This window comes from Erpetoichthys calabaricus, chromosome 4 (assembly GCF_900747795.2).
Source record: "Erpetoichthys calabaricus chromosome 4, fErpCal1.3, whole genome shotgun sequence".
Classification (NCBI taxonomy): Eukaryota; Metazoa; Chordata; class Cladistia; order Polypteriformes; family Polypteridae; genus Erpetoichthys; species Erpetoichthys calabaricus.
Genome location: NC_041397.2, coordinates 86,050,763 through 86,075,063, shown reverse-complemented (window position 1 = coordinate 86,075,063; position 24,301 = coordinate 86,050,763). Strand labels below are relative to the sequence as shown.

Genomic DNA, 24,301 nt, shown 5'->3' with positions numbered 1-24,301 from the left:
GAGGGATGATACTAAGCCTATTTTTTATGTTATGCAGCACCTTCCCATAAGTATTGGGACAGTGAAATCACAATTGCCAATAACTGGGATAGCTTAGAAAAAATAGTATATAAGGAAAAAGTATTAAATATTTACAATTTTTCCTAATTACTATACACATACCAGCAACATTTTAGAATAAAAGCACATTTTTGTAAATATGCTTTGTATTCATCTTTATCTTGAATACAATTTGAGTATGCAGCAAAGGTTCCATTTTAACTTCAGTGTCCCAGTGCTTATGGATTGCATGGAAATTTAGAGTATTATCCAAGAATGGCAATCAGTTTCTGTTCCGTCCGATATTTGGATGGATGATATATCATGGAGGGTGGGTGCGTCTGGGGAGATGTCATTTAATTAAATAAGCATATCTGTACTAAGGCGGTTTCATTTTGTGGAGACATGATTTCGTTGCCTTTGCTGACACTGACTGCTGGCAGAGTGGAGCACAGCAAGTTTAGTTTACAGGTTGTGGTGTTCGTGTGCCAGCCACTGAGTCTGAGTCTGTGACCGTTATGTGATCTATATTACTGGCACAGTGGATTAGAGCAAGTGTAGTGTACAGGTTGTGTTGTGTGGGCGCCACGTACTGACTCTGGGAAGCCGCTGCGTTTGACTCTGGGGCGTGTGCCACAGCGCAGTACGTATGTGCCTCGGTGGGAAGCCGCTGCGTGATGAAATATTATGGAGGGTGGCTGAGTCCTGGGACAGTTCATTTCAACGTGCTTCTGTTATTGTCTTTCTTCATGCAGTCTCGTTTTTGTTTTTTTATGGCTGTATCGTCGTATATGCGGTGGTGTGGGTGGTCGTGTCCGGACGGCTGTAGAACCTGGCGTGCACGCTTTACCTCCGGTTTAGTTCACAGGTCGTAGGCATGGTAAAGTTTCCATTTAATTCAATAACCCTATTTGAACTAAAGTGAAGCCGCTGTGTTTGACTCTGGGGCACAGTGCGCATGCGCTTCGGTGCATCTGCCGTGCATAAATTAACTGTCATTTAGTAATATAGATAGCCTAGGCTGCACATAATGTTATAAATATGTAACAGTTCTCCATTGTTTCTAAACGTCTGTAAAACTGCCTCGGATCTGATACTAGTAGATTTTCTGTATATATGTGTTTTGTATATGTATGTAAATATGTAACGAAAAGATAGGCAAATCAAACAGCATATTACAGGATAGGCCAAGCAAAATGTTCCTACATAAGTAATACATGATCAAATATTACATTTTACTCTGAAGTATGGCAAATTCTATCTATCTATCTATCTATCTATCTATCTATCTATCTATCTATCTATCTATCTATCTATCTATCTATCTATCTATCTATCTATCTATCTATCTATCTTAGTTTTGTATTCTGTTTTACTTTACTACTCCACTAGGTGGTGCACTTGGACTACCATTAAATATTTTTTGATTAACAAAGAAGCCTAAATTAGGCAGACTTTACACTAAAAAATTTTTGTTTAGCCACCTGTTGCCAAAAGAAAAAGTTGCAAGTTTGTTTTATCTCACTAAGAACACTGCAACTTCGGCATGCATTCTTTTTGTATAGTAAATAAAAAAAAATAATGATTTTTACCAGACTATTGCTTTAGTAGTTACGCACTATTGTCCATATGTCCAATGTGCCTTAGAACAAGCAAGAATGTTTAGAAATTATGAGTTTTTGTTCTAGTACTATTTGCTACATTAAAAATATAAAGGAAAGGAGACCTAACCAGAAAACTGAAGTGGGTAGTGATATTAAAATTAAAAAAAAAAAAAAAAAATAGTGTTCATTTACGTGAAGACTGTAGCTACCAATGCAGTGTGAAGGGGTTGCCCAGCTGGTGAGGAATACAATGCCTTTGCTTGTCATGTGTTGCCATGAGAAGACAAAAAAAAATTATCCCTGAAGTAATTTTGTCAAAGAGCATTGTAGACATACTGATAGTAGCCAGTACTACTCGCAGTATCACAACTGTGATAGCACAGATATCCTTAATGATTTGGTTGGGTTGCTTGTGCCTTGTTTCAAGAAAAAGTCAGTTTGGAGGTTGCAATATTTTGGTGTTCTGAAACTTTTAGTCAGATTAATCTCCAGGATCACTGGAACTATTAAGCCACTAGATGGGGCTCAGATCTTGTCACCCTGTAGTATTATTAGTGTTTGGCCTATGATTCAAGAAGTGATCTTGTGGCTTCAGCATTAGTGACTCTAGGATGATGTTTAAAGGCTGCCAATGCTAATGGAATAATGAGTCTGGAGTTGAGATGTGATTTGATAAAGAGAAGCAACTGACATTGAGGTACTGTGGCTAGAGAGAGAGAGAAATTTGGAGATGAGGAGGCAGTGCGCCTGACTAGAGTATCTTGCAAGTAGGTAAGTTGTTTGACAGGAAATAGATCATTAGGGGTAATGGTTTACTTTGTGTTCTGTTTCATTTGATGTTGTGTTCTACCCTTTCATCATTCCTCCTTTGTCTTGTTTTAATCATAAACCACATCATTTTGTTGATATTGAATTCAAGTTAGTGTTATTACAGAATCACAAGGAATGCCAACTTTTATTGCGTAATATATATCCTATACAGTCGAGCATCATTGAGTTTACTTACTGGAGTAAAAAACAGTAAATATCCAAAAGCCATAGTCTGTTTTAGAGATTATAATTGGTATCTGTAAAAATTCTGTGTAGTAACATTTATTTTTATATTGTCATCCTTGTTTTTTACATTTTAGTATGAATCTTATAGACAAGAAGAAGAATCAAAAATAAACTCTCAAGGACAAAAAATTAGTTCAGAGGTGTATTTCATGAAGCAAACAATAAGCAATGCCTGTGGAACAATTGGCCTTATTCATGCTGTTGCAAACAACCAAGATAAACTGGAATTTGGTAAGCATATTTGCTCTTGATTCTATCTTTTTCTAGAATGTACATTCCCCAAGTTTTTCTAGAATGTACATTCCCCAAGTTTTCAATAGATAACCCTACTGCAGTCTTTTCATCAATGATATTAAAAATAGCAGCCTTGTAATTTGATGACTTCATTTACATTATTTAGTTTAGCTAAGCAGAAATGTGATACCACCCTGTAGGTTCACATGTGTATTTTCATCTGGGATTTTCAAAAATAGTCTTTTTTTTATGTTGAGTATAAATATGTTACCGGCAATGTATGAAAGGCAGGTATTGTATAGAATGGCTAGGCAATATATAGAATGCCGAAAATTGGATGGCAAAGTATGAAACAATTAATATTTCACATGTTTCCTAAGCATTCTATGCAATGATAAAAGACAAACCGGCAAAGTATAAAATACTCCCGCTAATAACGTTTCTAATGTCATGTGGCAACAAGTCGGTTCATATTTTATTTTCTGTTGTTTTCCTCAACATGAAAGTCCTATACTTTATTTTGTATTACTTTCATTTTCATATACGTCTTTTCAATAAATGCCTTTTCATGACTCTCTTTTAATACTTTGCCTAAATAGCATTTGTCGTTCTATATAATGCTTAGGTATTACAGACAATGCTTAGGGAAAGTATATATAATATTAAAATAATCTGGCTATTTCATACTTTGCCCAAAAACGCCAGGCATTCTATACAATGCCTGCCTTTCATACATTGCCGGTAACAAATATACTATATGTGGTTTTTGATAATTAACATGTATTTAAATTGTAAATAGAAACTTAATTTATGTTGTGTATCATAATGCAAAGATTAAAATCACTTATAGTATTGTACAGTTGCATAACATAGCATATTTGGTACAGATTATGCCCTACCTAGGGTTGTGTGGTATACCGATACTAGAAAAGTACCAAAAAAAAACAATTTTTAAAATGGTACGATACCAGAAATTAAGTACTATCGGTACCGAAAGAAAAAAGTAGTGTTGAAACACATGGTGCTCAGTTCTTCATTCTTCTGCTCTCTTGTCAGGCTGTAGGCTAGCAGGACTTGATTTAAATTTTAGTCCTGGGCCACAAAAAAATAACAATAGTAAGTAGACATGAGAGAGATGGATTTTGTCCTGCAATGCTGAGCGGGCATTGATGAACGCCTAAGAAAATTCTTGAAAAGTAATTCATATACAGTATAAATTTATTGTAATATTATAATTTATCACTGAACTTATAAACAATATGTCTTTACTGTAAAATCCTAATCTAAAAAGAAGAAAAGATAGCATTATTATTTTATTTGTTACCCATTGTTGTTGTTTTATGTTGGTGTTGAATAGGAATGGCTCTGGCCAGTCCTGGAAGCTATCACTTGAGTCAAACTGGCATGTGTGTGGTTCCCCCCAAAATATATCAAATAACCTTAAACATAAAATCTAAAGGTCTGCTGTTTGTTTACCCAAAATCCCAGACAATGTTTGGAATTGTATAAATATCAGCCACACCACTGTTTCAAGTCTCAAGTAGAGGACATCATTGGGTGGAGGGGGGAAAGAACATCTAGTCACAGTTTTTTATTTTCAAAATATAATATTTAAACATTATCAGTAGATCAACTCTTGACTACATTCAACCCCCACCAATTGATCCAACCACACTATGAGCCCAACACAAGTGCCTTTTAAAGGGGAAAGTGGGAATTAATTTGGGAGCAGAATGGAGCCTGAGGTTGGTGTGAGACAAAGCAAAGTTTTGTTGAGACTTTTGTTGATTATGAGGAATTGTGCACCTTTGTAGCATCAGGGAGGTGTGCAGTATTGTTTTCTGGGGGGTTGTGTTGTCTGTTGCTCTGCTTAAATACAGTTCCACTGGTGGTACTGAGGTCTGAAAGCTGGTATCAACACCGTAGTTAAAATTTTAGTACCAATCCAACACTAATCCTGCCTTGTGTTTTCTTTTACAGTTGAAGCAATCCCCAATTTGTACCCATAATTTAGCTAAAACAAGTTACACACTATTTTTATATGGTAGTGTGAAAGTCACTGACCCTTACTAAACACTGCTTCTTTATCACTCATAAAAATCTGCTCCTTTGGCAATCATTTAACATATGTATTTTTTTATTTTAACAGTAGCAAACTGAGGGCAACAGCAACATTATCTTAATGAAGTGTTTTTTTTCCTTCTCTGAGCAATCAAAATAATCAAATAAATGGAAAACAAATAGTAAATAATTATAGTGGTTATAGAAAGATGCAGTATGATGGTGGGGGTATTTCACTCTGCTCTGTTAATCCATTCTGCCTTAGCACACATTATGTTTCTAATAATATTTTAGTTTCCTAATTTCCATTTCCATTGCTTCTGAACCATTCAATAAAACCTCTAGCTCCAAATGAACATTTATTTGAAAAAGTAGGTTTTTAAAAATGGATGCATAGATGTAGGATGAGTGCAGAGACAAGGTTAATGCAAAAGCAAGTCCTTGTTTTAAGCAATTAATGTTTTAAACATTATAGAAGTATTGTTGTAGAATTTGATGATAAAACAAGCTTATATTTTAATTTAAAACACATCTGGGGAAAGTGAGATGGATATTATTAATTGGAATTTGTCAACTTTATTTTTTTATATATATAACCAGTTGTGGTTCTTTTTTTGTTAATATTTTAGTGTTACTTGTGTTTTTTATGATTCATGAAAGGTACAAAAATAAACCCCCCATATTTTGAACCAAAAATACATCTCTCTATTTATAAAAGAAAATCCTGTGGGATGGAATGACTAGGAGACGATACGTGATCATCACAGAAGACAAATAAAAGACCCGCGAAACGATAGAGAATGGCCACGGAGCGTCTCGCAGGGATATAGAACATGAGATTCTTGCAAGACACGACGCGACAGCAGCTGCCCCCCTCCGTCACAACGGGAGTAGCGTTATACGTCCTGCAAGAAAGAGATTTAACCACGCTTGGGGCCGGAAATAAAGGACGATTATTGTTTTTACAACATCACGCGAGGTTGTGAGGCACTGAGCCATCATTTAAAACAAGTCCACAGGCATCTACACAGGCAGCTTGCCAGCAACAGAAAGACAGCTGATGATCTGACGTTTAGCGCGTGTTCATCACTCACAAAAAACGCAAGGAGCGTTATATGTCTTGCAAGAAAGAGATGTAACCATGCACGGGGTCGGAAATAAAGGAAAAGTATTGTTTTTCCAAAAGTTTTTAACGTAAAAGTGAAAATAATGAATATGTAACAATTCCCATGAAAATAACAATCTCTTTAAATTGTAAATCCGTAGCACGCACAGATCATGTGCTCTCAGCACATATAAAGCGTATAAGGACAATACGTTCTAGATGAAACAACGCAAAGAAGTAAGAGCAGCACGGAGAAAAATTTTAACAGGCGACAAGAAAGGTGATGTATGTATTCCGCGAATATAAAATGTTTACAGTTTACAAATCACAGGGACAACCATTAGAAAAAGTCGGATTATTTATTAGAGAAACAATATTCACTCACGGGCGATTATACGTTGTGTTGTTACAATGTGTCTCCAAAAACGGATTCAAAATTCTATGCGATCTTGAAGAAAAGTTAATTCCAAATATTGTTTTTAATAAACGTTTAAAGTAAAAGTGCAACTAATGAAACTGAAACAATTCCAAAGAAAAAAAAAAGCTTTTAAAATTGTATATCCAATTAACCAAACAGTGGCACGGTGGCACAGTGGTAGCGTTGCTGCATCGCAGTTAGGAGACCTGGGTTTGCTTCCCGGGTCCTCCCTGCGTGGAGTTTGCATGTTCTCCCCGTGTCTGCGTGGCTTTCCTCCAGGTGATTCTTCCCACAGTCCAAAGACATGAAGGTTGGGTGTATTGGCGATTCTAAATTGTCCCTAGTGTGTGCTTGGAGCGTGTGTGTGTGTGTGTGTGTGTGTGTGTGTGTGTGTATGTGTGCCCTGTGGTGGGCTGGCTCCCTGCCCGGGGTTTGTTTCCTGCCTTGCGCCCTGTGTTGGCTGAGATTGGCTCCAACAGACCCTGTAGTTAGGATATAGCGGGTTGGATAATGGATGGATAGATGAACCAAACACAGGGGTTGGCGAGCAAAGCGAGCACGGGGAGGAGCCCCAGAGTTCATTTTAATTTTAAGAAATACAGATGTGAACTGGCCTGTAACTGGCCATGTCTTTCTTGGATAATAAATTATGTCAATAAAATGAACATGTTGAATGCAGCAGGAAGTGTGATTACACCATTGATATATAATATGAGTGGAAAACACATAGACCTACTCCTGGGAGCTGTCCTTCTTTCTGACTTCTAAAGGAGCCTATCTGGCATTGAAGGGTAAAGTTTATTAACCCTTTGTGAGGGGTAGTATATTTAATAGGAATGAGACCTGGCTGATGAAGGAAGAAAATAAAGCAGAGCTAGAAAAGAACAGAGGTGAGCATCATCAAATGAATGTGAGGATTGTGTCAGATTAAGAAGGAGAATGTTGTGTAAATATAAAGACTTGGTATGAGGGTGATAGGTGTTGTATTCAGGAAAAACAGACTAAGGTTATTTTGGCAGGTGAAGTGAAAGTCAGAGGATGATTGGGTGAAGAGGTGCTCCAGGAGGGAGGCCAAAGAAAATGTGGTTATGATGGTGGTATCAGCTGATATGAAAAAAAGCAATGCAGAGAACCGAGGAGAGTGGAGGAAAAAGATTTCAGAGGCAGCCTGCTGATGAAAATGTATTTTGCCATATTTAATCATGGGCCTCATGTATAAACGGTGGATATGCTCAAAAATGTTGCATACGCCCATTTCCACACTCACTTTGGGATGTGTAAAAACTAAGCATTTTCACTGCAGCCTCACACCTTGCGTATGTGTTTTTCTGCTCGGTTATGGCGGCACTCAGTGTCAAAGCAGTGCTACTGTTTCTGTGTCAGTTAACTTCCTTTTTCATATTAACATCCATGACGCGTGCATTATCGGATACACTGAAATTAATTGCACATTGTTTACAATTTTAATTCACTTGATTGTAATCTTTCTGTAACAATATAATGGTGCATGGAATGGCCAGACTATTACAATTACCATAGCTGCTTTAGCATTGTTAGAAGACACTGCAAATGGAAGAAATTAGAAGCCAGTTGTCATCATCTGTAAATCCGTTCTCTCTTCTAAGTTGATTTCAATTTTCAAGAGCTATCCTCTTGGAGCTGTGTGCTGAACTGGCACTGGGTTTACAAAAGCAGACTTAGAGGAATTGTGCTCTACCTGCTTCTTTGCAAGTTCTGTCCACTCTTGGGTTTTTAACCAACAGGAACTTTTTAACGTGAACTTACTGACCAAACTGGTATTTCACAAACATCATGCCATGCCAGCTATATGGGATGGTATTATGTGCTTGTCATTCAGATATATACGATTTCCTTACACTGTGGTTTAGAAGGCAAACATCAAAGCACAATTCACAGCAATGTCCAGTTTTCCAAATGTAATCAGAGCAGTCAATTGCTATTGCAATGACTCTGGACAAGTTACATCAGCCGGGAATGAATCACCAAAAGAATGAGCTGGCATTACATCATCTATAGAAAGATAGCCTATAAAAACAGCAACTGCACACAGTTGCAGGTGCTTTTTTCCACCTAGTGCATCAAAAGGCAAGCAATCCTTCTAAGGATAGCAAGTTACCTCAGAGAGCCGTGTGAAGAGCAGAGAATCTATGTGTTGTGGTGCCTAGTTACGACACTACACTATAAAGGTGTCTTCAGAGAATGAATTTTCTTGTGTAAATAGAAAGCATTTCCACTCTATTAAAGTGCTATTCTATAGTCCACCAAAAGTGTGTTGCATTGTGCAAGCATGTAGCAGGCTTTATAATGTGGCATACAATCGTGGCTTGCCTGTATCTGAAAAGATGCTGTATGATGAACCTGACCCCACCAAATAATCAGCTAAATTGGACTATGTTACAAGTTTGTTTGAATGTAATTAGCCATCCATCCATTATCCAACTCGCTATATCCTAACTACAGGGTCACAGTGTGTCTACTGGAGCCAGTCCCAGCCAACACAGGGTGCAAGGCAGGAAACAAACCCTGGGCAGGGCGCCAGCCAACCACACACACACCAAGCACACACTAGGGACAATGTAGAACCTAACCTGCATGTCTTTGGACTGTGGGAGGAAAGTACATGCAAACTCCACGCAGGAAGGACCCGGGAAGCGAACCCGGGTCTCCTAACTGCGAGGCAGCAGCGCTACCCACTGCAGAATTATAAAATCGGGTAATAGGATGCAGAATTTGTTTAATCAGTTCATTTAATTTGTGGCCAATATCACATAGTACAGCCCTTAAATTCCTTAGTCCATTGGCCACATCTCTTACAGCATCCACTATTGCATTTTGCAACTCCAGAACAATGTCTGTCAGCACATATCCAGATGGTCGCCCAGCGGTTTCCAAGGCAGAGGTGTGTGAGCAGCCAGGGCCCGAAGAGCAGCACCATCATTGCATGGGGGTCAGTTTTTGTAATAGTGTCTGAAACAGAATAAACAGACAGTGAGATATAACACGCTTTTTCATGTTGAATTTGATATGTGACCTTTTTTTTTTATTATTTGGGGCACTGTGCGACTTTCTCAACTTGAACTTTCGAGTGTCTCAGCCACACTGCATTACTCCATCAGTTTCCATTTGTTACTTATACCACTGCTTAAACCAACAAATAGTACATTTTTCCTTGCCTCCACTTCGCAATTGCTGATATTCTTCTGTTTCCCCCCCCCCCCATGTGTTTTTGCCGTTGTCTTTTAACAAAATACTGAATGGAAGGGGCTATTTATATTGATTTGCATATTCAAATATGCAGAATTCTGGGAGGATTCAGGGTGGTGATGTAGGCTCATGTGTTGAATTTCACGTTCATTGGGATTATAAAGAGAGAGAGTGTGGAACTTGGCGTATGCACAGTTTTAGGCATCTGGATATTTTTATGCGTACGCACATTTCCAGTTTTGTCCATATGTCATGTTTTAGTGTGAGTTCTATGCACGGTGTTATACATGAGGCCCCATATGTGAATCTTGTATAAGATCTATGGTGATTTCTTTGTCTCTAGGGAATCTTCTATTTATTTATTTAGTAAAATCATAATTAGCCATAATTGTTGATTAAAAGACTTGTATGTTGACAGTGGCAGACTTAGGAGTGTGCAGGGCCTAGGGCTGACCAACCCCATATGTGGCTGGTTACGTCAAACGCTGTTACTAGTATATGTGGACTGTATAAACTTAAATGCGAATTTAATAAAAATAATGTGTGGCAGGTGGCCGGGTGTGGTCCGCAGCCGCCTGCCTATTTAAGGAGCCGCCTCCCTGCAATCAAGGCTGGAGTCGGGTGAGGTGGTGGACAAGGTCAGAGGAGGCGGCAGGAGAGGCCTTAAGTGTTGTTTGGAAGAGAGAAGAGACGGCTCAGTGAAGAGCCAGGACTTTGGGTGACGGTTGGGGTTTGTGTGGTGCACTTAAGACTTGTAAATACTTTGTATAAATAAACGTGTGGTGATGGCTTCAAATGTGTCTGCCTGCCTGTGTCCGTGAGCACCCTTTCACAAATGTTAACATCACTGGATTTTCTCATTACAATATTCAGCTATTAAAATATAATGATATAATCTATTAAAGTGCAATTCATAATTCATGACAATACCACAACAGTGCGAAATGTGTTGCGGTGTCATGTGGAAATTCAGCAGGGCCTCTTCTAGAAAGTACCCAAATTGCAAGTGTTCCCAGAGTCTCAATATGCAGGATGTCAGTCATAACTCAAGTTGATGTCAACCGGTTATCATTAGTGATACATGTTTTTGTACATGTAAGGAATTTGACCTTGAAGAGGGATTTTTAAAGGGTTCCTCTTAGAAGCATCTTGTATAATATATATATATATATATATATATATATATATATATATATATATATATATATACACACACACACTAAGGGGCTCCGCCCCCTCCAGCATTACGTGCCGTTTTGAAGAGAGGGGGCTGAACACACCCCATGAAGACTGGAAACAATTATTTCTCTAGAAGCAAAACTTCTTTCAATTTCAATCCATCTGCATAATTAAAATTCTATATATAGTTTTTTTTATATATCTAATAAAATACCACATATAACATTTAATTAGCTTTTTTTTTAATGTCTGAGTAACTGTTTAGATTTATACACACACATACGTATATACATACACACATACATACATATATACACATACACACTTTTTGTTTCTGCCATGTGTAATGTTGAGGGATTTGCGTATACGTATATGCTTTTGCATTTACATCTGTTTTATTAAGTTCAAAATAAGCCATTAATTTTGTATTTTTATTTTTCGCTACCTTTAAAGCTTCTGCTTCTTCGCCCTCTTTAAATTGAATTATATTCTGACCTGGTAAATGAATCATTAATAATTCAACAGAATGACTTCGACCGTGCATTGTCAATTCCATTAAATGCCAACCACTTTCCATTGCACTGAAGTACTGAATATGTAAATATGCTTGAACTTCGTCCTGAGACTGTTCTTTGGATAAAGCTACATGTACTCTATCGTGCCCTTTATGAATGTACTTGTAGATGTACTTAATACTCATTTCTGATGCACGATACTCAACATTAATATGACAATCAAATTGTTTTAGCAAATTCGAGTTATATGGTACAATCATTGAATTACCGATCATCACAATTTTACCAGCTTTCTTTCCGTGATAAGTGTGTTGTTCGTGACAATTATCTCTTCGGCGATAATCAGGAAAGCCAGCCTTAGTCTTATCTGTTGATTGAACAAACACTTTAGGAAGTTTCTTTTAACACTTTTTTTCTCTTTTGAGTCCCAACATACTGAATCTTTTAAATGATGTCCATGAGACGTGTTTAATGACTTTGTACCATAATTCAGGATAGGTTTCTCTGTTTGGAATTTCAGCACAGACAAAGCAATCTACATCATCAGCAGTTAATTTATTTTGCAAAGTAACCAATAAATGCATGTGAGGTAAACCCTGTTTTTGAAATCCGATCATGTAAATGTATACTCTGATTTGACTGAACACCGTTTCGATTCTATGTTGCATCGCTTTTCCGTTATCATAAATATACACCTGCACGAATTGTGCTGTTTTCGAAATTAAACTTGTCGTAGCTTTAATTGTTGTGGGACCACAGATTCTTATAGATTCTTATTGTGTAAATCTATGTTCTGAGCATTGAATGATACGAACATGAAAAAATTATTGTAGACTCGGATATTTTGCCTGTAGTGTTAGTGGATTTCACTTTCACCAAACAATAAATCTTTTAATTCTGGCGGATATGTCTCTTCACTGGGAGGCAACACTACTTTTCCCTGATGGCAACAGGAATTAGATGATCTACAAGTCTCTAACTTTAATTTTAAAGCCTTACAATATCTACATACTTCTGACATATCACCTATGTCCATATATTCAATCTCTTTTTGCTGTTCCGTTATTTCACAGAGTAATAATTTCCGTTTGTTTGTGCTAATGCAATCTTTACTATCTTTTTTTTTTTTAATACTTTCAAATTTTACTACATTCATAATCTCTAACCTTCTCCACATGTGTATCACGCCATCGTTTTTGAACGTCATTATGAAGTCTTTTATTTCTGACCCCAATTGGACCTAGAGGTTTTAAATTCCACTTGCCATTGTACAAAACTAGAGATGATTGAATTCTGTTATGGGATATACTTCTTTCTCTCCATTCTAAACGAAAACTTAAGATTAAAAGTTTTTCTTAGCCACCACTACAAAGTACTTGAGATAAGTAACATATAAAAAATATGTAATTTTTGGGGGAGGTAGTCCTTTAAACAAAAAAAAAAAAAAAAAAAGAAAACAAGTATTACTTATCTAGAAGTTAATGCAAAACAAAAGTAAATTATGCAAGCATAGAGTGAACAAATATATATATATTTTGTATTTACAGTACATACACTAAAAACAGCTTGATGGCTGCATTATCTGAACATTTATAATGATTAAGTATTTCTGTTACATTATAACTAATAGAACTCCAGATCGTCTATACATCATGGTCTAAAGCAGCCAACGATTTTATCTTGAGACTTCAAATACCTCTTGCAAAAATGCTTTGTTTAAGAAATCTGACATACAGTTAGACATAAACCCCAACAATCAGCAGACTAATTCTAGTTGTTATCTATGAAAGCTACCACAAGCCTATTTGTGCCACTTTTTTACATTACATTACATTAGATTACATTTTAAAGTACTGTTAAATGTGTTTACTGTACCCAACTAACACATGTAGTTGTATTCTATTATCATTGTTACTTCTGAATATGATGCACTGTTGCAAATATATTTAATAAACAAAATTGTGATAGTGGACTCATTGAATTAACTAAAATGAAGTAAAACACCTTAACTTTTACATTACTTACTTAAGTCCCCAAGTGCATCTGAATGTTAGGCCATGTATGCATCTGCATTAATTTTTTTCATGTCTGGAATGCCTGAATTATGGTTTCACACTTGTACAGTCTCTCCCTGTACTCTAGTTTCTTAGAGAAGGAAATTTCTCTAGTAAAAAGCTATTTGTTTTATTACAAACATGTCAGCTTGTATTTTAAAAGAATGCTTTAGTGAACACAGTTCTACCGTACTTGTATATTTCTGAATTTAACTTGCACTGTAACTATATTTTTTAAACTCCTTAAAGTCAGAAGTAAAAATAAGTAAAATGTGGTATTTTTTTTTTTTTTTTTTTAACACTGGGACTTTTTGTCTCTTTTTATGCTGTATAATTTGTTGTTTCATTAAACATTAGTTATATTCATTATAATAATCTGATTAACATTTTGTTTTTCTGTTTTGAGAAATTTGATCATGTCCTGCGGTGGGTTGGCACCCTGCCCGGATTGGTTCCTGCCTTGTGCCCTGTGTTGGCTGGGATTGACTCCAGCAGACCCCAGTGACCATGTGTTCAGATTCAGCAGGTTGGAAAATGGATGGATGGATGGACTTTTGATCAGTGGTGTTTCTCCATTACGGGCCAGTGGGATACATATACACTAGGTGTTGTGTAAAATAAGTAATAACCTTCCCTCATTAACCTATTAAGTTGATGGTTAATGAAAATAATTTATCATCATAAGCATGTTTTTCCAGTTTTCCACTATATGTTCAATGTAGTTTTCTATCTTTTCTTATCTAGAAAATTGTTTTTTAAAGTGTGTGCAGTATGAACGTTCTGTTGAAGGTAATGGCAGCAATTTTTTGGGGGTTTGCTCTTTGCTCTGACCATAATGGCTGAGTAGAATCTTGATTTTTCACCCTCGGGTGAGGAGGACTGTATGAGGACTAAATCAGAAAACCCCACAGAAGATACCTTACTTGTACTGTAATTTTGTGATAAAAATCCAGTAGTATACACCAACCTCATTGCCCAGAGTCTTCATGCAGAAAAAAAACAAAACAGGTATTTAGAAAATTGTTCTTTCAATTTTTTGTCAGTCTCACACTGCCCACCAAACACCTTGCTGTACAGCACTTACCAGTAGTTCTGCTACTGGACAACCCCAAAGTGTTGTGTTTGAGTTGTGCAGTGTGTATAATATGTGTGGTCTTTCCATGTTATTGTGGTTTGTCTTTTTCACCTCAAAGTTGTTCAGTTCTAAATTGAAGTGTTGCTGCTTCAATTTCGGAAATTCACCACCAATATACTGTCATTTCTTGGACAGTGGGTAGTTTCAAGACTGGCAGTTTACTTAATGTGTTAATGTTTAAATTGATATTGTTGCATTTGGCAGATGACAATGATGTTGGCAGGTATTACAGTATCAATCAATACAGACCAGTCACCAGCATTCCATTGTTTAATTGATTTTTTTTTTTTTTATTTTGCTAATGCAAACCATAAATAAATTTGTACATCTCACTAGTCATTAGCAGAAGGGGAACTGATATTATTAGTTAGATAAGTTAATGTCAACATTTGCAAAATCTGAACACCTGTTGAAAAAAATTCTGGTATGGCCCTACCAGAATTTTAATGCCTAAACATCATTGCTTATTTTTAAAAAAAAAAAAAAAAAGAAAAAAAAAAAAAAACACGGTTTTTTTTAATCGTATACTTATTTATATGTGACTCATGGAAGTGGACTTCAAACCCACAGTGAGGCAAATGAAGTCAAGGTGACAAGAAAGGGTTGTTTGTTAACTAGAAATAGGTGGTCACTGGTGACAAACACACAACATTACTATAAATAAGTATTAAAGGGCCACACCTGTCTAGAATTTACCTAAAACAATGAATGCTGTGTTTACCTGTGGGCTGGTCTACTTCTCATACTGTCAAACGCAACACTCCTTTCTGTCTCCCACTCCTTTCCCTAAACCGTTCTGGCTTTCTTCATCCCTGCAAAGATAATCCTTTCAGTACTCCATGCTTAACTCCTCTCTCCTGTTGGTAAAGAGTCCTAGCCCTTAAGTCTGTAGGTCACTCTAGGAGTCACTTATGGTGCTGGACTTGGTCCAGTAAAACTCCATGCTCCCAGAAACCCCCCATGATAGCCCCAGGTATCACTGCAGCTTAATTAGTCCTTTTTGTTAAAATGTTTAGGCAGCCATGTAGTAGCCTGAAGAAGATGGGCACCTGTCACCTACTGTCTCCGAGTACAAACAGTGTCTTATCTTGCATCTTCAAATGTCCATCTGTTAATTGGTTATCCCTACCTGAACAAGTTATCATTGGTCTCCTTTTCATGGTGCTACCTACTACATTAGAGGTTAAGCCCTGACATTTATATATATTTGCATCACCATACAGAGAATAATTTAATGCAGTGCAGTTCAGGTTAAGACAAAGGGGCTCCGCCCCCTGCTCGCTTCGCTCGCTTCCCCCCGGCGTTGGGTATCCTGAAATACATTAGTCCAGCTCGTTCGTTTTGGAGCCGTGGCCGCTTTGCCCGTGGCATTTCAGACGCGCGTTGTAGGCGCCTGCGTTCATTGATTTTATCCAGGCGGGCTCGTGTTTGTATATCCGTCAGTCAAGGTCGTTCGTTTTGAACCCGTGCCTGCTTTGCTTCCGCAGTTTCAGACGCGCGTTGTTGGCGCCTGCGTTCATTGATCTTATCCAGGTGGGCTCGTGTTTGTATCGTTGAGCTGTATTGTGTTTGAATTTGGTGTAAAGTGTTCAGCGGTTTGTACAATCCCAAGCAGCACATTATTCCTAACTTCACTCCGCAGTAGTGCCACTCACAATATGGCGGTGACGCCTGCGCCTTCACTCTGTAGTAGTGCCACTCACATTATGGCGGTGACGCCTGCGCCTTACGTACTATCTTTGTGGACCTGTGGGGCCTCCGTAGCCTCTCACGTTTGACTCTGGGGTGCAGCGCAAAATCCTCTTTTGTGTGTGGCTGTGTCGTTAGTCGTTAGCTATGGGCGCGTTGTTGCTTCACTTCTCATTCACGTTAGTTGAGCTCTTTCATTCTTGGGCCGTGACTCCTTCGCTTGCGGTTTATGAGACGTGCGCCTGCGCAGTACGTCTCATGGTCCCATCGCCGTGTACCTGCGTCCATATCCGGTTTATTCTCGGTTAGTAATATGGATCACTGGTTACATAAGAAAGAGACTGGGCAAAAACGGCCTGCATGGCAGATTTCCAAGACGCAAACCACTGTTAAGCAAAAAGAACATTAGGGCTCGTCTCAATTTTGCTAAGAAACATCTCAATGATTGCCAAGACTTTTGGGGAAAAAACCTTGTGGACTGATGAGTCAAAAGTTGAACTTTTTGGAAGGCAAATGTCCCGTTACATCTGGCGTAAAAGGAACACAGCATTTCAGAAAAAGAACATCATACCAACAGTAAAAATATGGTGGTGGTAGTGTGATGGTCTGGGGTTGTTTTGCTGCTTCAGGACCTGGAAGGCTTGCTGTGATAGATGGAACCATGAATTCTACTGTCTACCAAAAAATCCTGAAGGAGAATGTCCGGCCATCTGTTCGTCAACTCAAGCTGAAGCGATCTTGGGTGCTGCAACAGGACAATGACCCAAAACACATCAGCAAATCCACCTCTGAATGGCTGAAGAAAAACAAAATGAAGACTTTGGAGTGGCCTAGTCAAAGTCCTGACCTGAATCCAATTGAGATGCTATGGCATGACCTTAAAAAGGCGGTTCATGCTAGAAAACCCTCAAATAAAGCTGAATTACAACAATTTTGCAAAGATGAGTGGGCCAAAATTCCTCCAGAGCGCTGTGAAAGACTCATTGCAAGTTATCGCACGCTTGATTGCAGTTATTGCTGCTAAGGGTGGCCCAACCAGTTATTAGGTTCAGGGGGCAATTACTTTTTCACACAGGGCCATGTAGGTTTGGATTTTTTTTTTCTCCCTAAATAATAAAAACCACCATTTTCAAACTGCATTTTGTGTTTACTTGTGTTATATTTGACTAATGGTTAAATGTGTTTGATGATCAGAAACATTTTGTGTGACAAACATGCAAAAGAATAAGAAATCAGGAAGGGGGCAAATAGTTTTTCACACCACTGTATATTGACGTAGAAGACAGGACAAGGATGCAAGACAGACGAGACAGACAAACAAACATATAACACAGAAGAGGCTTGCAGTTTACTTGGTATTTAGAGTTCTAATTTATCTTGGCACAGAAACTGTTGTACTGTACCAAGTATTTAAGGATGGTGTCCGATGTTACATGGATTTGTTGTTGCTCTGGGTTCAGTTGGAGGATTCTTCTTGTGTTGAAGTGTGTAGTCTTTTTCTTTGCATTATTGTCCTTTGTCACATGGTGTTCTGTGCTGTGCTTTTCTAAATTTGGCTCAATGCTGTGTCAGATGCAGCTTCATAGGGAAAAACTTTGTCTGGCAGAATATTAGATGCTGAAGTTCCCTTCTTGAAGTAATGGCTGCTTCTCAGTCTTCTTAGACTGGGTTTAGTCACTGGCATAGAGCTTGGCTTAGCAGAGTGCTCTTGTGTTTCAGCTGAGAGAGAGTGGCATATCGGCTTTTTGGTGTCAGATAGCAAGTAGATTTCAGAGCATGCGAGAGAGAGAAGAGATGAATGCATCAAGTTTTTAAAGGAGGTGTAACCTCTGGTGATTGAATTAAAGTCTCTTCTAGTTACAGAACCAGTGCCTGCTTATAGGACCATTTTTGTCCATCACTTATTATTTTGTAGCTCTTTGTTCTAGCTTGGGTGTCCATTTGGAGTCTTTTGGTCTGGAGCAGCCTCTGCAAAGACGTCACTTCAAGTCTGATTTACACTTTTATTACCAAATTAGTTTTTGTCTGATCCTGGTACAGTATGGGTTAAGCCATTTTTTCAGGAATGTTGATTGGGAGTGAATCTGGATTACCGGTAATACATCCGTGTTAAATATACTGCCTTAACAGGTATTGTGTTCCACTAAAAAGCCAAGCAGAATTGGCAATGCCCACTTTGTCATAAAACAGCATGACAAATATATGATAGTTCTTGCTGTAATAGAAATAGATCGATAGATACTTTATTAATCCCAAGGGGAAATTCACATACTCCAGCAGCAGCATACTGATAAAAAACAATATTAAATAAAAAAAAAACAATATTAAATTAAAGAGTGATAAAAATGCAGGTATAACAGAAAGTAACTTTGTATAATGTTAACGTTTACTCCCCCGGGTGGAATTAGAGTCGCATAGTGTGGGGGAGGAACGATCTCCTCAGTCTGTCAGTGGAGCAGGACAGTGATAGCAGTCTGTCACTGAAGCTGCTCCTCTGTCTGGAGATGATACTGTTCAGTGGATTCTCCATGATTGACAGGAGCCTGCTTAGCGCCCATAGCTCTGCCACGGATGTGAATCTGTCCAGCTCCGTGCCTACAACAGAGCCTGCCTTCCTCACCAGTTTGTCCAGGCGTGAGGCGTCTCTCTTCTTTATGCTGTCTCCCCAGCACACCACCTGACATTTGTAATGCTTCAGGTCAAATGCAGTTTTATAAGATTGTGCCCAGTACCAATGGGATAGTCTCTGGCTTCCAACAACTCTTTAGAGAAATACAGTAAGTGGGTGTAGCAAATCTAAATAAACAGATAGGTTTCAAAGCATGGTTTCTGTAATAACCTCCAAGAACTACAAATGAATGTAAATTGCTTTTAATGTTTTTGATATTTTTAAATTATTTTTTCACAATTTTTTTTTCTTTCTTAAAATGATAGTGAAGAAAAAAAATAAATTTCAGCTACATCTTGTATCCATTATTTTTAAAGACCCTCTTTCTAATGGTGTTAAATGCACTTTTTTCCTACAGAATCTACCTCGGCACTGAAAAAATTTCTGAATGAATCTAGATCTATGGCACCTGAAGAAAGAGCCAGCTATCTTGAAAAAGATGAGGTCAGTAAATACTGTAGTTTAGCTTTTAATTAAACATATGGGTTTTTTGTTGAAATGAACCACATTTGGATTTAATTTTAAATGCCATAATTTTAAGCTACATAATTATCTTGTAGTTAGTTACACATAAAACAAGAGAGAGAGCAACCCTAAATGTAATGCCTTATATAGTTGACTTGTTTCTTATTAGAGGGTTAGTTCTTTACTTATGTGGTATTCTTCTTCAGGCTGTTTTATTCAAAAAGAGGAACTTGTAATATGTAAAGACATTGCTATTATTTATGGCTTTTATTCTTATTAGGTTTCTGTTTTATGTGATCTAGCTATAAAAAAAAAATTGATACTGCACAATATTTACCTTCATACTTTACAGTACAGATATAGTTTAATGATGTTTGCTTTACAAATATCTTTCTTTTTTCCAGCATTTTTTCACAGAATATTTAATACACTAAGATAAATGTCTTATCAGTATATTATGTTCTTGTCAATAATGTGAATTTACTAAAATTCTTTCTGGTTTATAAAAGTTTAATTTCCCAGGGAAATGGTGTAACTGTTTCTGTTAAGATTAATGTTTACTTTGTGATTTGCCAATTTACTATACTGATAGCTGCATTATATTTTCATCTTTAAGACAATATTAAAAAAAACCAAAAAACTAAAATGCTAATAATTATTTTGCTTCATACTCAAACTGTAGAGTACACTTGACTTGTGAGATAGTATGTGAAGAATATGTGTTAATCTTGGATGCATTTTATTCCCTCAAGCTGTTTGCAGAGAAAAGCAGTTATATGTATCTTTAATTCAAAGATATTCTCTACTTGTGCAGGCTAAGGGAATTCATTCTCTTAAGTCTTTATTGGAAAAGGGTTTGTGGGATCATACTCAAGAGCTTTCAATATAGATGGGTAGATTTATCTGAAATAAATATTGAAACAAGCACTTGAGAATGCAGATAAAGCTTCTTTATACTAAAGTTCGTGATAGTATAGGACAGTACTACTGTTGAAGTACTGTAGTTATTTTCATAGGTGATTTGAAGTTAAATGCTCATTCACTTATTTTGTATAGGACTTGAATTAACAAGCAGTACAAAATTGCTTTAGTGACATCAGTGTGCCTGCCTAAATTTGATTTGAGTACACTTGCATAGAATACAGCAAGAGACATTAGCCAAATTATGGAGAAGTGCCTTTCCTCACTTCATTAGTGTATTGCCTCAGCCCAACTTAGTTCTAAATGTTCTGTTGCCATCTGGAAGACCTGTCACTAAGTTGCCAGCAATGTTGATCAAAAACATAACTGTCTGTAGGCAGTCCAAAATCTCATAAGGTATAACTTCACCTGAATGTAAAATGTTGGAGAATCTGTCACAGTACAATAGCATGTAACAGCTACTCCTAATCATTTGTGTTTTCAAGGGAGCTAAAGGAGCTGTGATTAAACACTTGACTTGTGTCATCTGAAAATGTACATTTTTATTGAATAGACTATGTGTCTGCAGTCTGGCATCTCTCTACAATAATCTGGCAGTCGATCTTTATTCATATTGTGCACATTCTCTAGGAAACATAAACAAAAACTGTGTTTAATTGCGAATCGGCATACCTGTTAATTGTAAAGGCACATGCACCAAAGACATTATTAAAAGGAAAACTGTGGTTAAGTAACCAATTTTTAACCCATTCTGACTATAACAACCTGCAGTGGAAATCGATACAGGCAAGAGAGCCACTGTATCCCTCCAGGTAGCATGTAACTGTACTAGAGACAATCTTTTGTGTAGCAGGGTTGTAAGTTATCTATAAGTTAACATGATGCCCCTTTGGCTTCTTCTCCAGAGCAGTCATAGCATTTTCTAATGAACTATACAAAAATATACTGCTATCATTTGTCAAGGAAGCACAAATGTAAAATGTGAGAATGGAACAAGATGGCAGTAGATTTGTATTTGTAAGTTCCTTTTTTCTAAAATAAAAACATTTTAATTTTGATTATTTTTCCAATTACACTCTAATACCTGAAACAAAATTGCCAGAATTTCATACTGTTCAGATCTAGGTTTGATCCAAAGCAGACTTTTAAATAAAGTGTATTTTGTTCATACCATTGTTGGTCATCTTTGATATACAGTGGTGTGAAAAACTATTTGCCCCCTTCCTGATTTCTTATTCTTTTGCATGTTTGTCACACAAAATGTTTCTGATCATCAAACACATTTAACCATTAGTCAAATATAACACAAGTAAACACAAAATGCAGTTTGAAAATGGTGGTTTTTATTATTTAGGGAGAAAAAAAAAATCCAAACCTACATGGCCCTGTGTGAAAAAGTAATTGCCCCCTGAACCTAATAACTGGTTGGGCCACCCTTAGCAGCAATAACTGTAATCATCCATCCATCCATCCATTTTCCAACCCGCTGAATCCGAACACAGGGTCACGGGGGTCTGCTGGAGCCAATCCCAGCCAACACAGGGCACAAGGCAGGGAACCAATCCTGGGCAGGGTGCCAACCCACCGCAGGAAACACACAAACACACCCACACACCAAGCACACACTAGGGCCAATTTAGAATTGCCAATCCACCTAACCGGCATGTCTTTGGACTGTGGGAGGAAACCGGAGCGCCCGGAGGAAACCCACGCAGACACGGGGAGAACATGCAAACTCCACGCAGGGCGGACCCGGGAAGCGAACCCGGGTCCCCAGATCTCCCAACTGCGAGGGCAGCAGCGCTACCCACTGCGCCACCGTGCCGCCCTAACTGTAATCAAGCATGCGATAACTTGCAATGAGTCTTTCACAGCGCTCTGGAGGAATTTTGGCCCACTCATCTTTGCAAAATTGTTGTAATTCAGCTTTATTTGAGGGTTTTCTAGCATGAACCGCCTTTTTAAGGTCATGCCATAGCATCTCAATTGGATTCAGGTCAGGACTTTGACTAGGCCACTCCAAAGTCTTCATTTTGTTTTTCTTCAGCCATTCAGAGGTGGATTTGCTGGTGTGTTTTGGGTCATTGTCCTGTTGCAGCACCCAAGATCGCTTCAGCTTGAGTTGACGAACAGATGGCCGGACATTCTCCTTCAGGATTTTTTGGTAGACAGTAGAATTCATGGTTCCATCTATCACAGCAAGCCTTCCAGGTCCTGAAGCAGCAAAACAACCCCAGACCATCACACTACCACCACCATATTTTACTGTTGGTATGACGTTCTTCTTCTGAAATGCTGTGTTCCTTTTACGCCAGATGTAACGGGACATTTGCCTTCCAAAAAGTTCAACTTTTGACTCATCAGTCCACAAGGTTTTTTCCCAAAAGTCTTGGCAATCATTGAGATGTTTCTTAGCAAAATTGAGACGAGCCCTAATGTTCTTTTTGCTTAACAGTGGTTTGCGTCTTGGAAATCTGCCATGCAGGCCGTTTTTGCCCAGTCTCTTTCTTATGGTGGAGTCGTGAACACTGACCTTAATTGAGGCAAGTGAGGCCTGCAGTTCTTTAGACGTTATCCTGGGGTCTTTTGTGACCTCTCGGATGAGTCGTCTCTGCGCTCTTGGGGTAATTTTGGTCGGCCGGCCACTCCTGGGAAGGTTCACCACTGTTCCATGTTTTTGCCATTTGTGGATAATGGCTCTCACTGTGGTTCGCTGGAGTCCCAAAGCTTTAGAAATGGCTTTATAACCTTTACCAGACTGATAGATCTCAATTACTTCTGTTCTCATTTGTTCCTGAATTTCTTTGGATCTTGGCATGATGTCTAGCTTTTGAGGTGCTTTTGGTCTACTTCTCTGTGTCAGGCAGCTCCTATTTAAGTGATTTCTTGATTGAAACAGGTGTGGCAGTAATCAGGCCTGGGGGTGGCTACGGAAATTGAACTCAGGTGTGATACACCACAGTTAGGTTATTTTTTAACAAGGGGGCAATTACTTTTTCACACAGGGCCATGTAGGTTTGGATTTTTTTTCTCCCTAAATAATAAACACCATCATTTAAAAACTGCATTTTGTGTTTACTTGTGTTATATTTGACTAATGGTTAAATGTGTTTGATGATCAGAAACATTTTGTGTGACAAACATGCAAAAGAATAAGAAATCAGGAAGGGGGCAAATAGTTTTTCACACCACTGTACTTTGTGAAGATGCAATTCACATGGTCTGTAAATGTGTTACTAAGCTGTTGCATTTTAAATACTGAAGTGAAGTGCAACAATAAAAAGTTAAAATGTAACTTTTTTTAAGTACTGTTGCACAAACCTGCTGTATGTTTGCTGTCCGTTGCTGTCTTGTACTTCAATACAAAAATATGCACTCATAGGTTATTAATCCCAAATTAATTCAGGAAAAGTACATAATGCATGGGTGATTGTACACTGATGCCACACAGAATGAGCAGTAGCAAGCATCATTTCAGTCTAGATTGTGATGACAATGACCTTAATCCAATTATTTGGAAGATTTGATAAGTAAAGCAGTAAAATTTATGCAAAAAAACTTTTAAATTAGTGTTTTCCTGTATTGCTGAGGTGGAGGAGACACAATTAAATATAATAAGGTTTTTCCAGATTTACATATGGTAAACGTAAAGTCTTTCTTTTTTTTCAAAAGCATGTATTAAAGATGTGTAATAAGAAGTTATCTTTGTCATTTCAGAGCATTCGTGTTACTCATGAATGCAGTGCACAAGAAGGACAGACTGAAGTAAGTGCATTATGATTTTTTTTCCTACGATGAAGGCATACCCATAAACCGCATGAGAAGCTATTAACACAAAGTAATTGCATTAATATAATAACAAAGATGGCATTTTTCTTAAGTAGACCTCATTGATAATCTTCTTCATTTTCACTCTGATGTTGCTAAAGTTGC

The 24,301-nt window shown here is 37.7% G+C and overlaps 1 protein-coding gene across 6 annotated transcripts in view; it reads left to right on the top strand.

Annotated features, from left to right (window-relative positions):
* uchl3 (ubiquitin carboxyl-terminal esterase L3 (ubiquitin thiolesterase)) overlaps nucleotides 1-24,301 on the top strand; it is a 68,248-nt gene that overhangs the window by 22,362 nt on the left and 21,585 nt on the right. For all 6 annotated transcript variants that reach the window (XM_051927311.1, XM_028799603.2, XM_051927313.1 and 3 more), the window contains 3 exons: nucleotides 2,774-2,930; nucleotides 19,341-19,426; nucleotides 24,086-24,133. In XM_051927311.1, coding sequence (XP_051783271.1) covers nucleotides 2,774-2,930; nucleotides 19,341-19,426; nucleotides 24,086-24,133 — 291 coding nt within the window. The remainder of the gene's footprint in view (nucleotides 1-2,773; nucleotides 2,931-19,340; nucleotides 19,427-24,085; nucleotides 24,134-24,301) is intronic.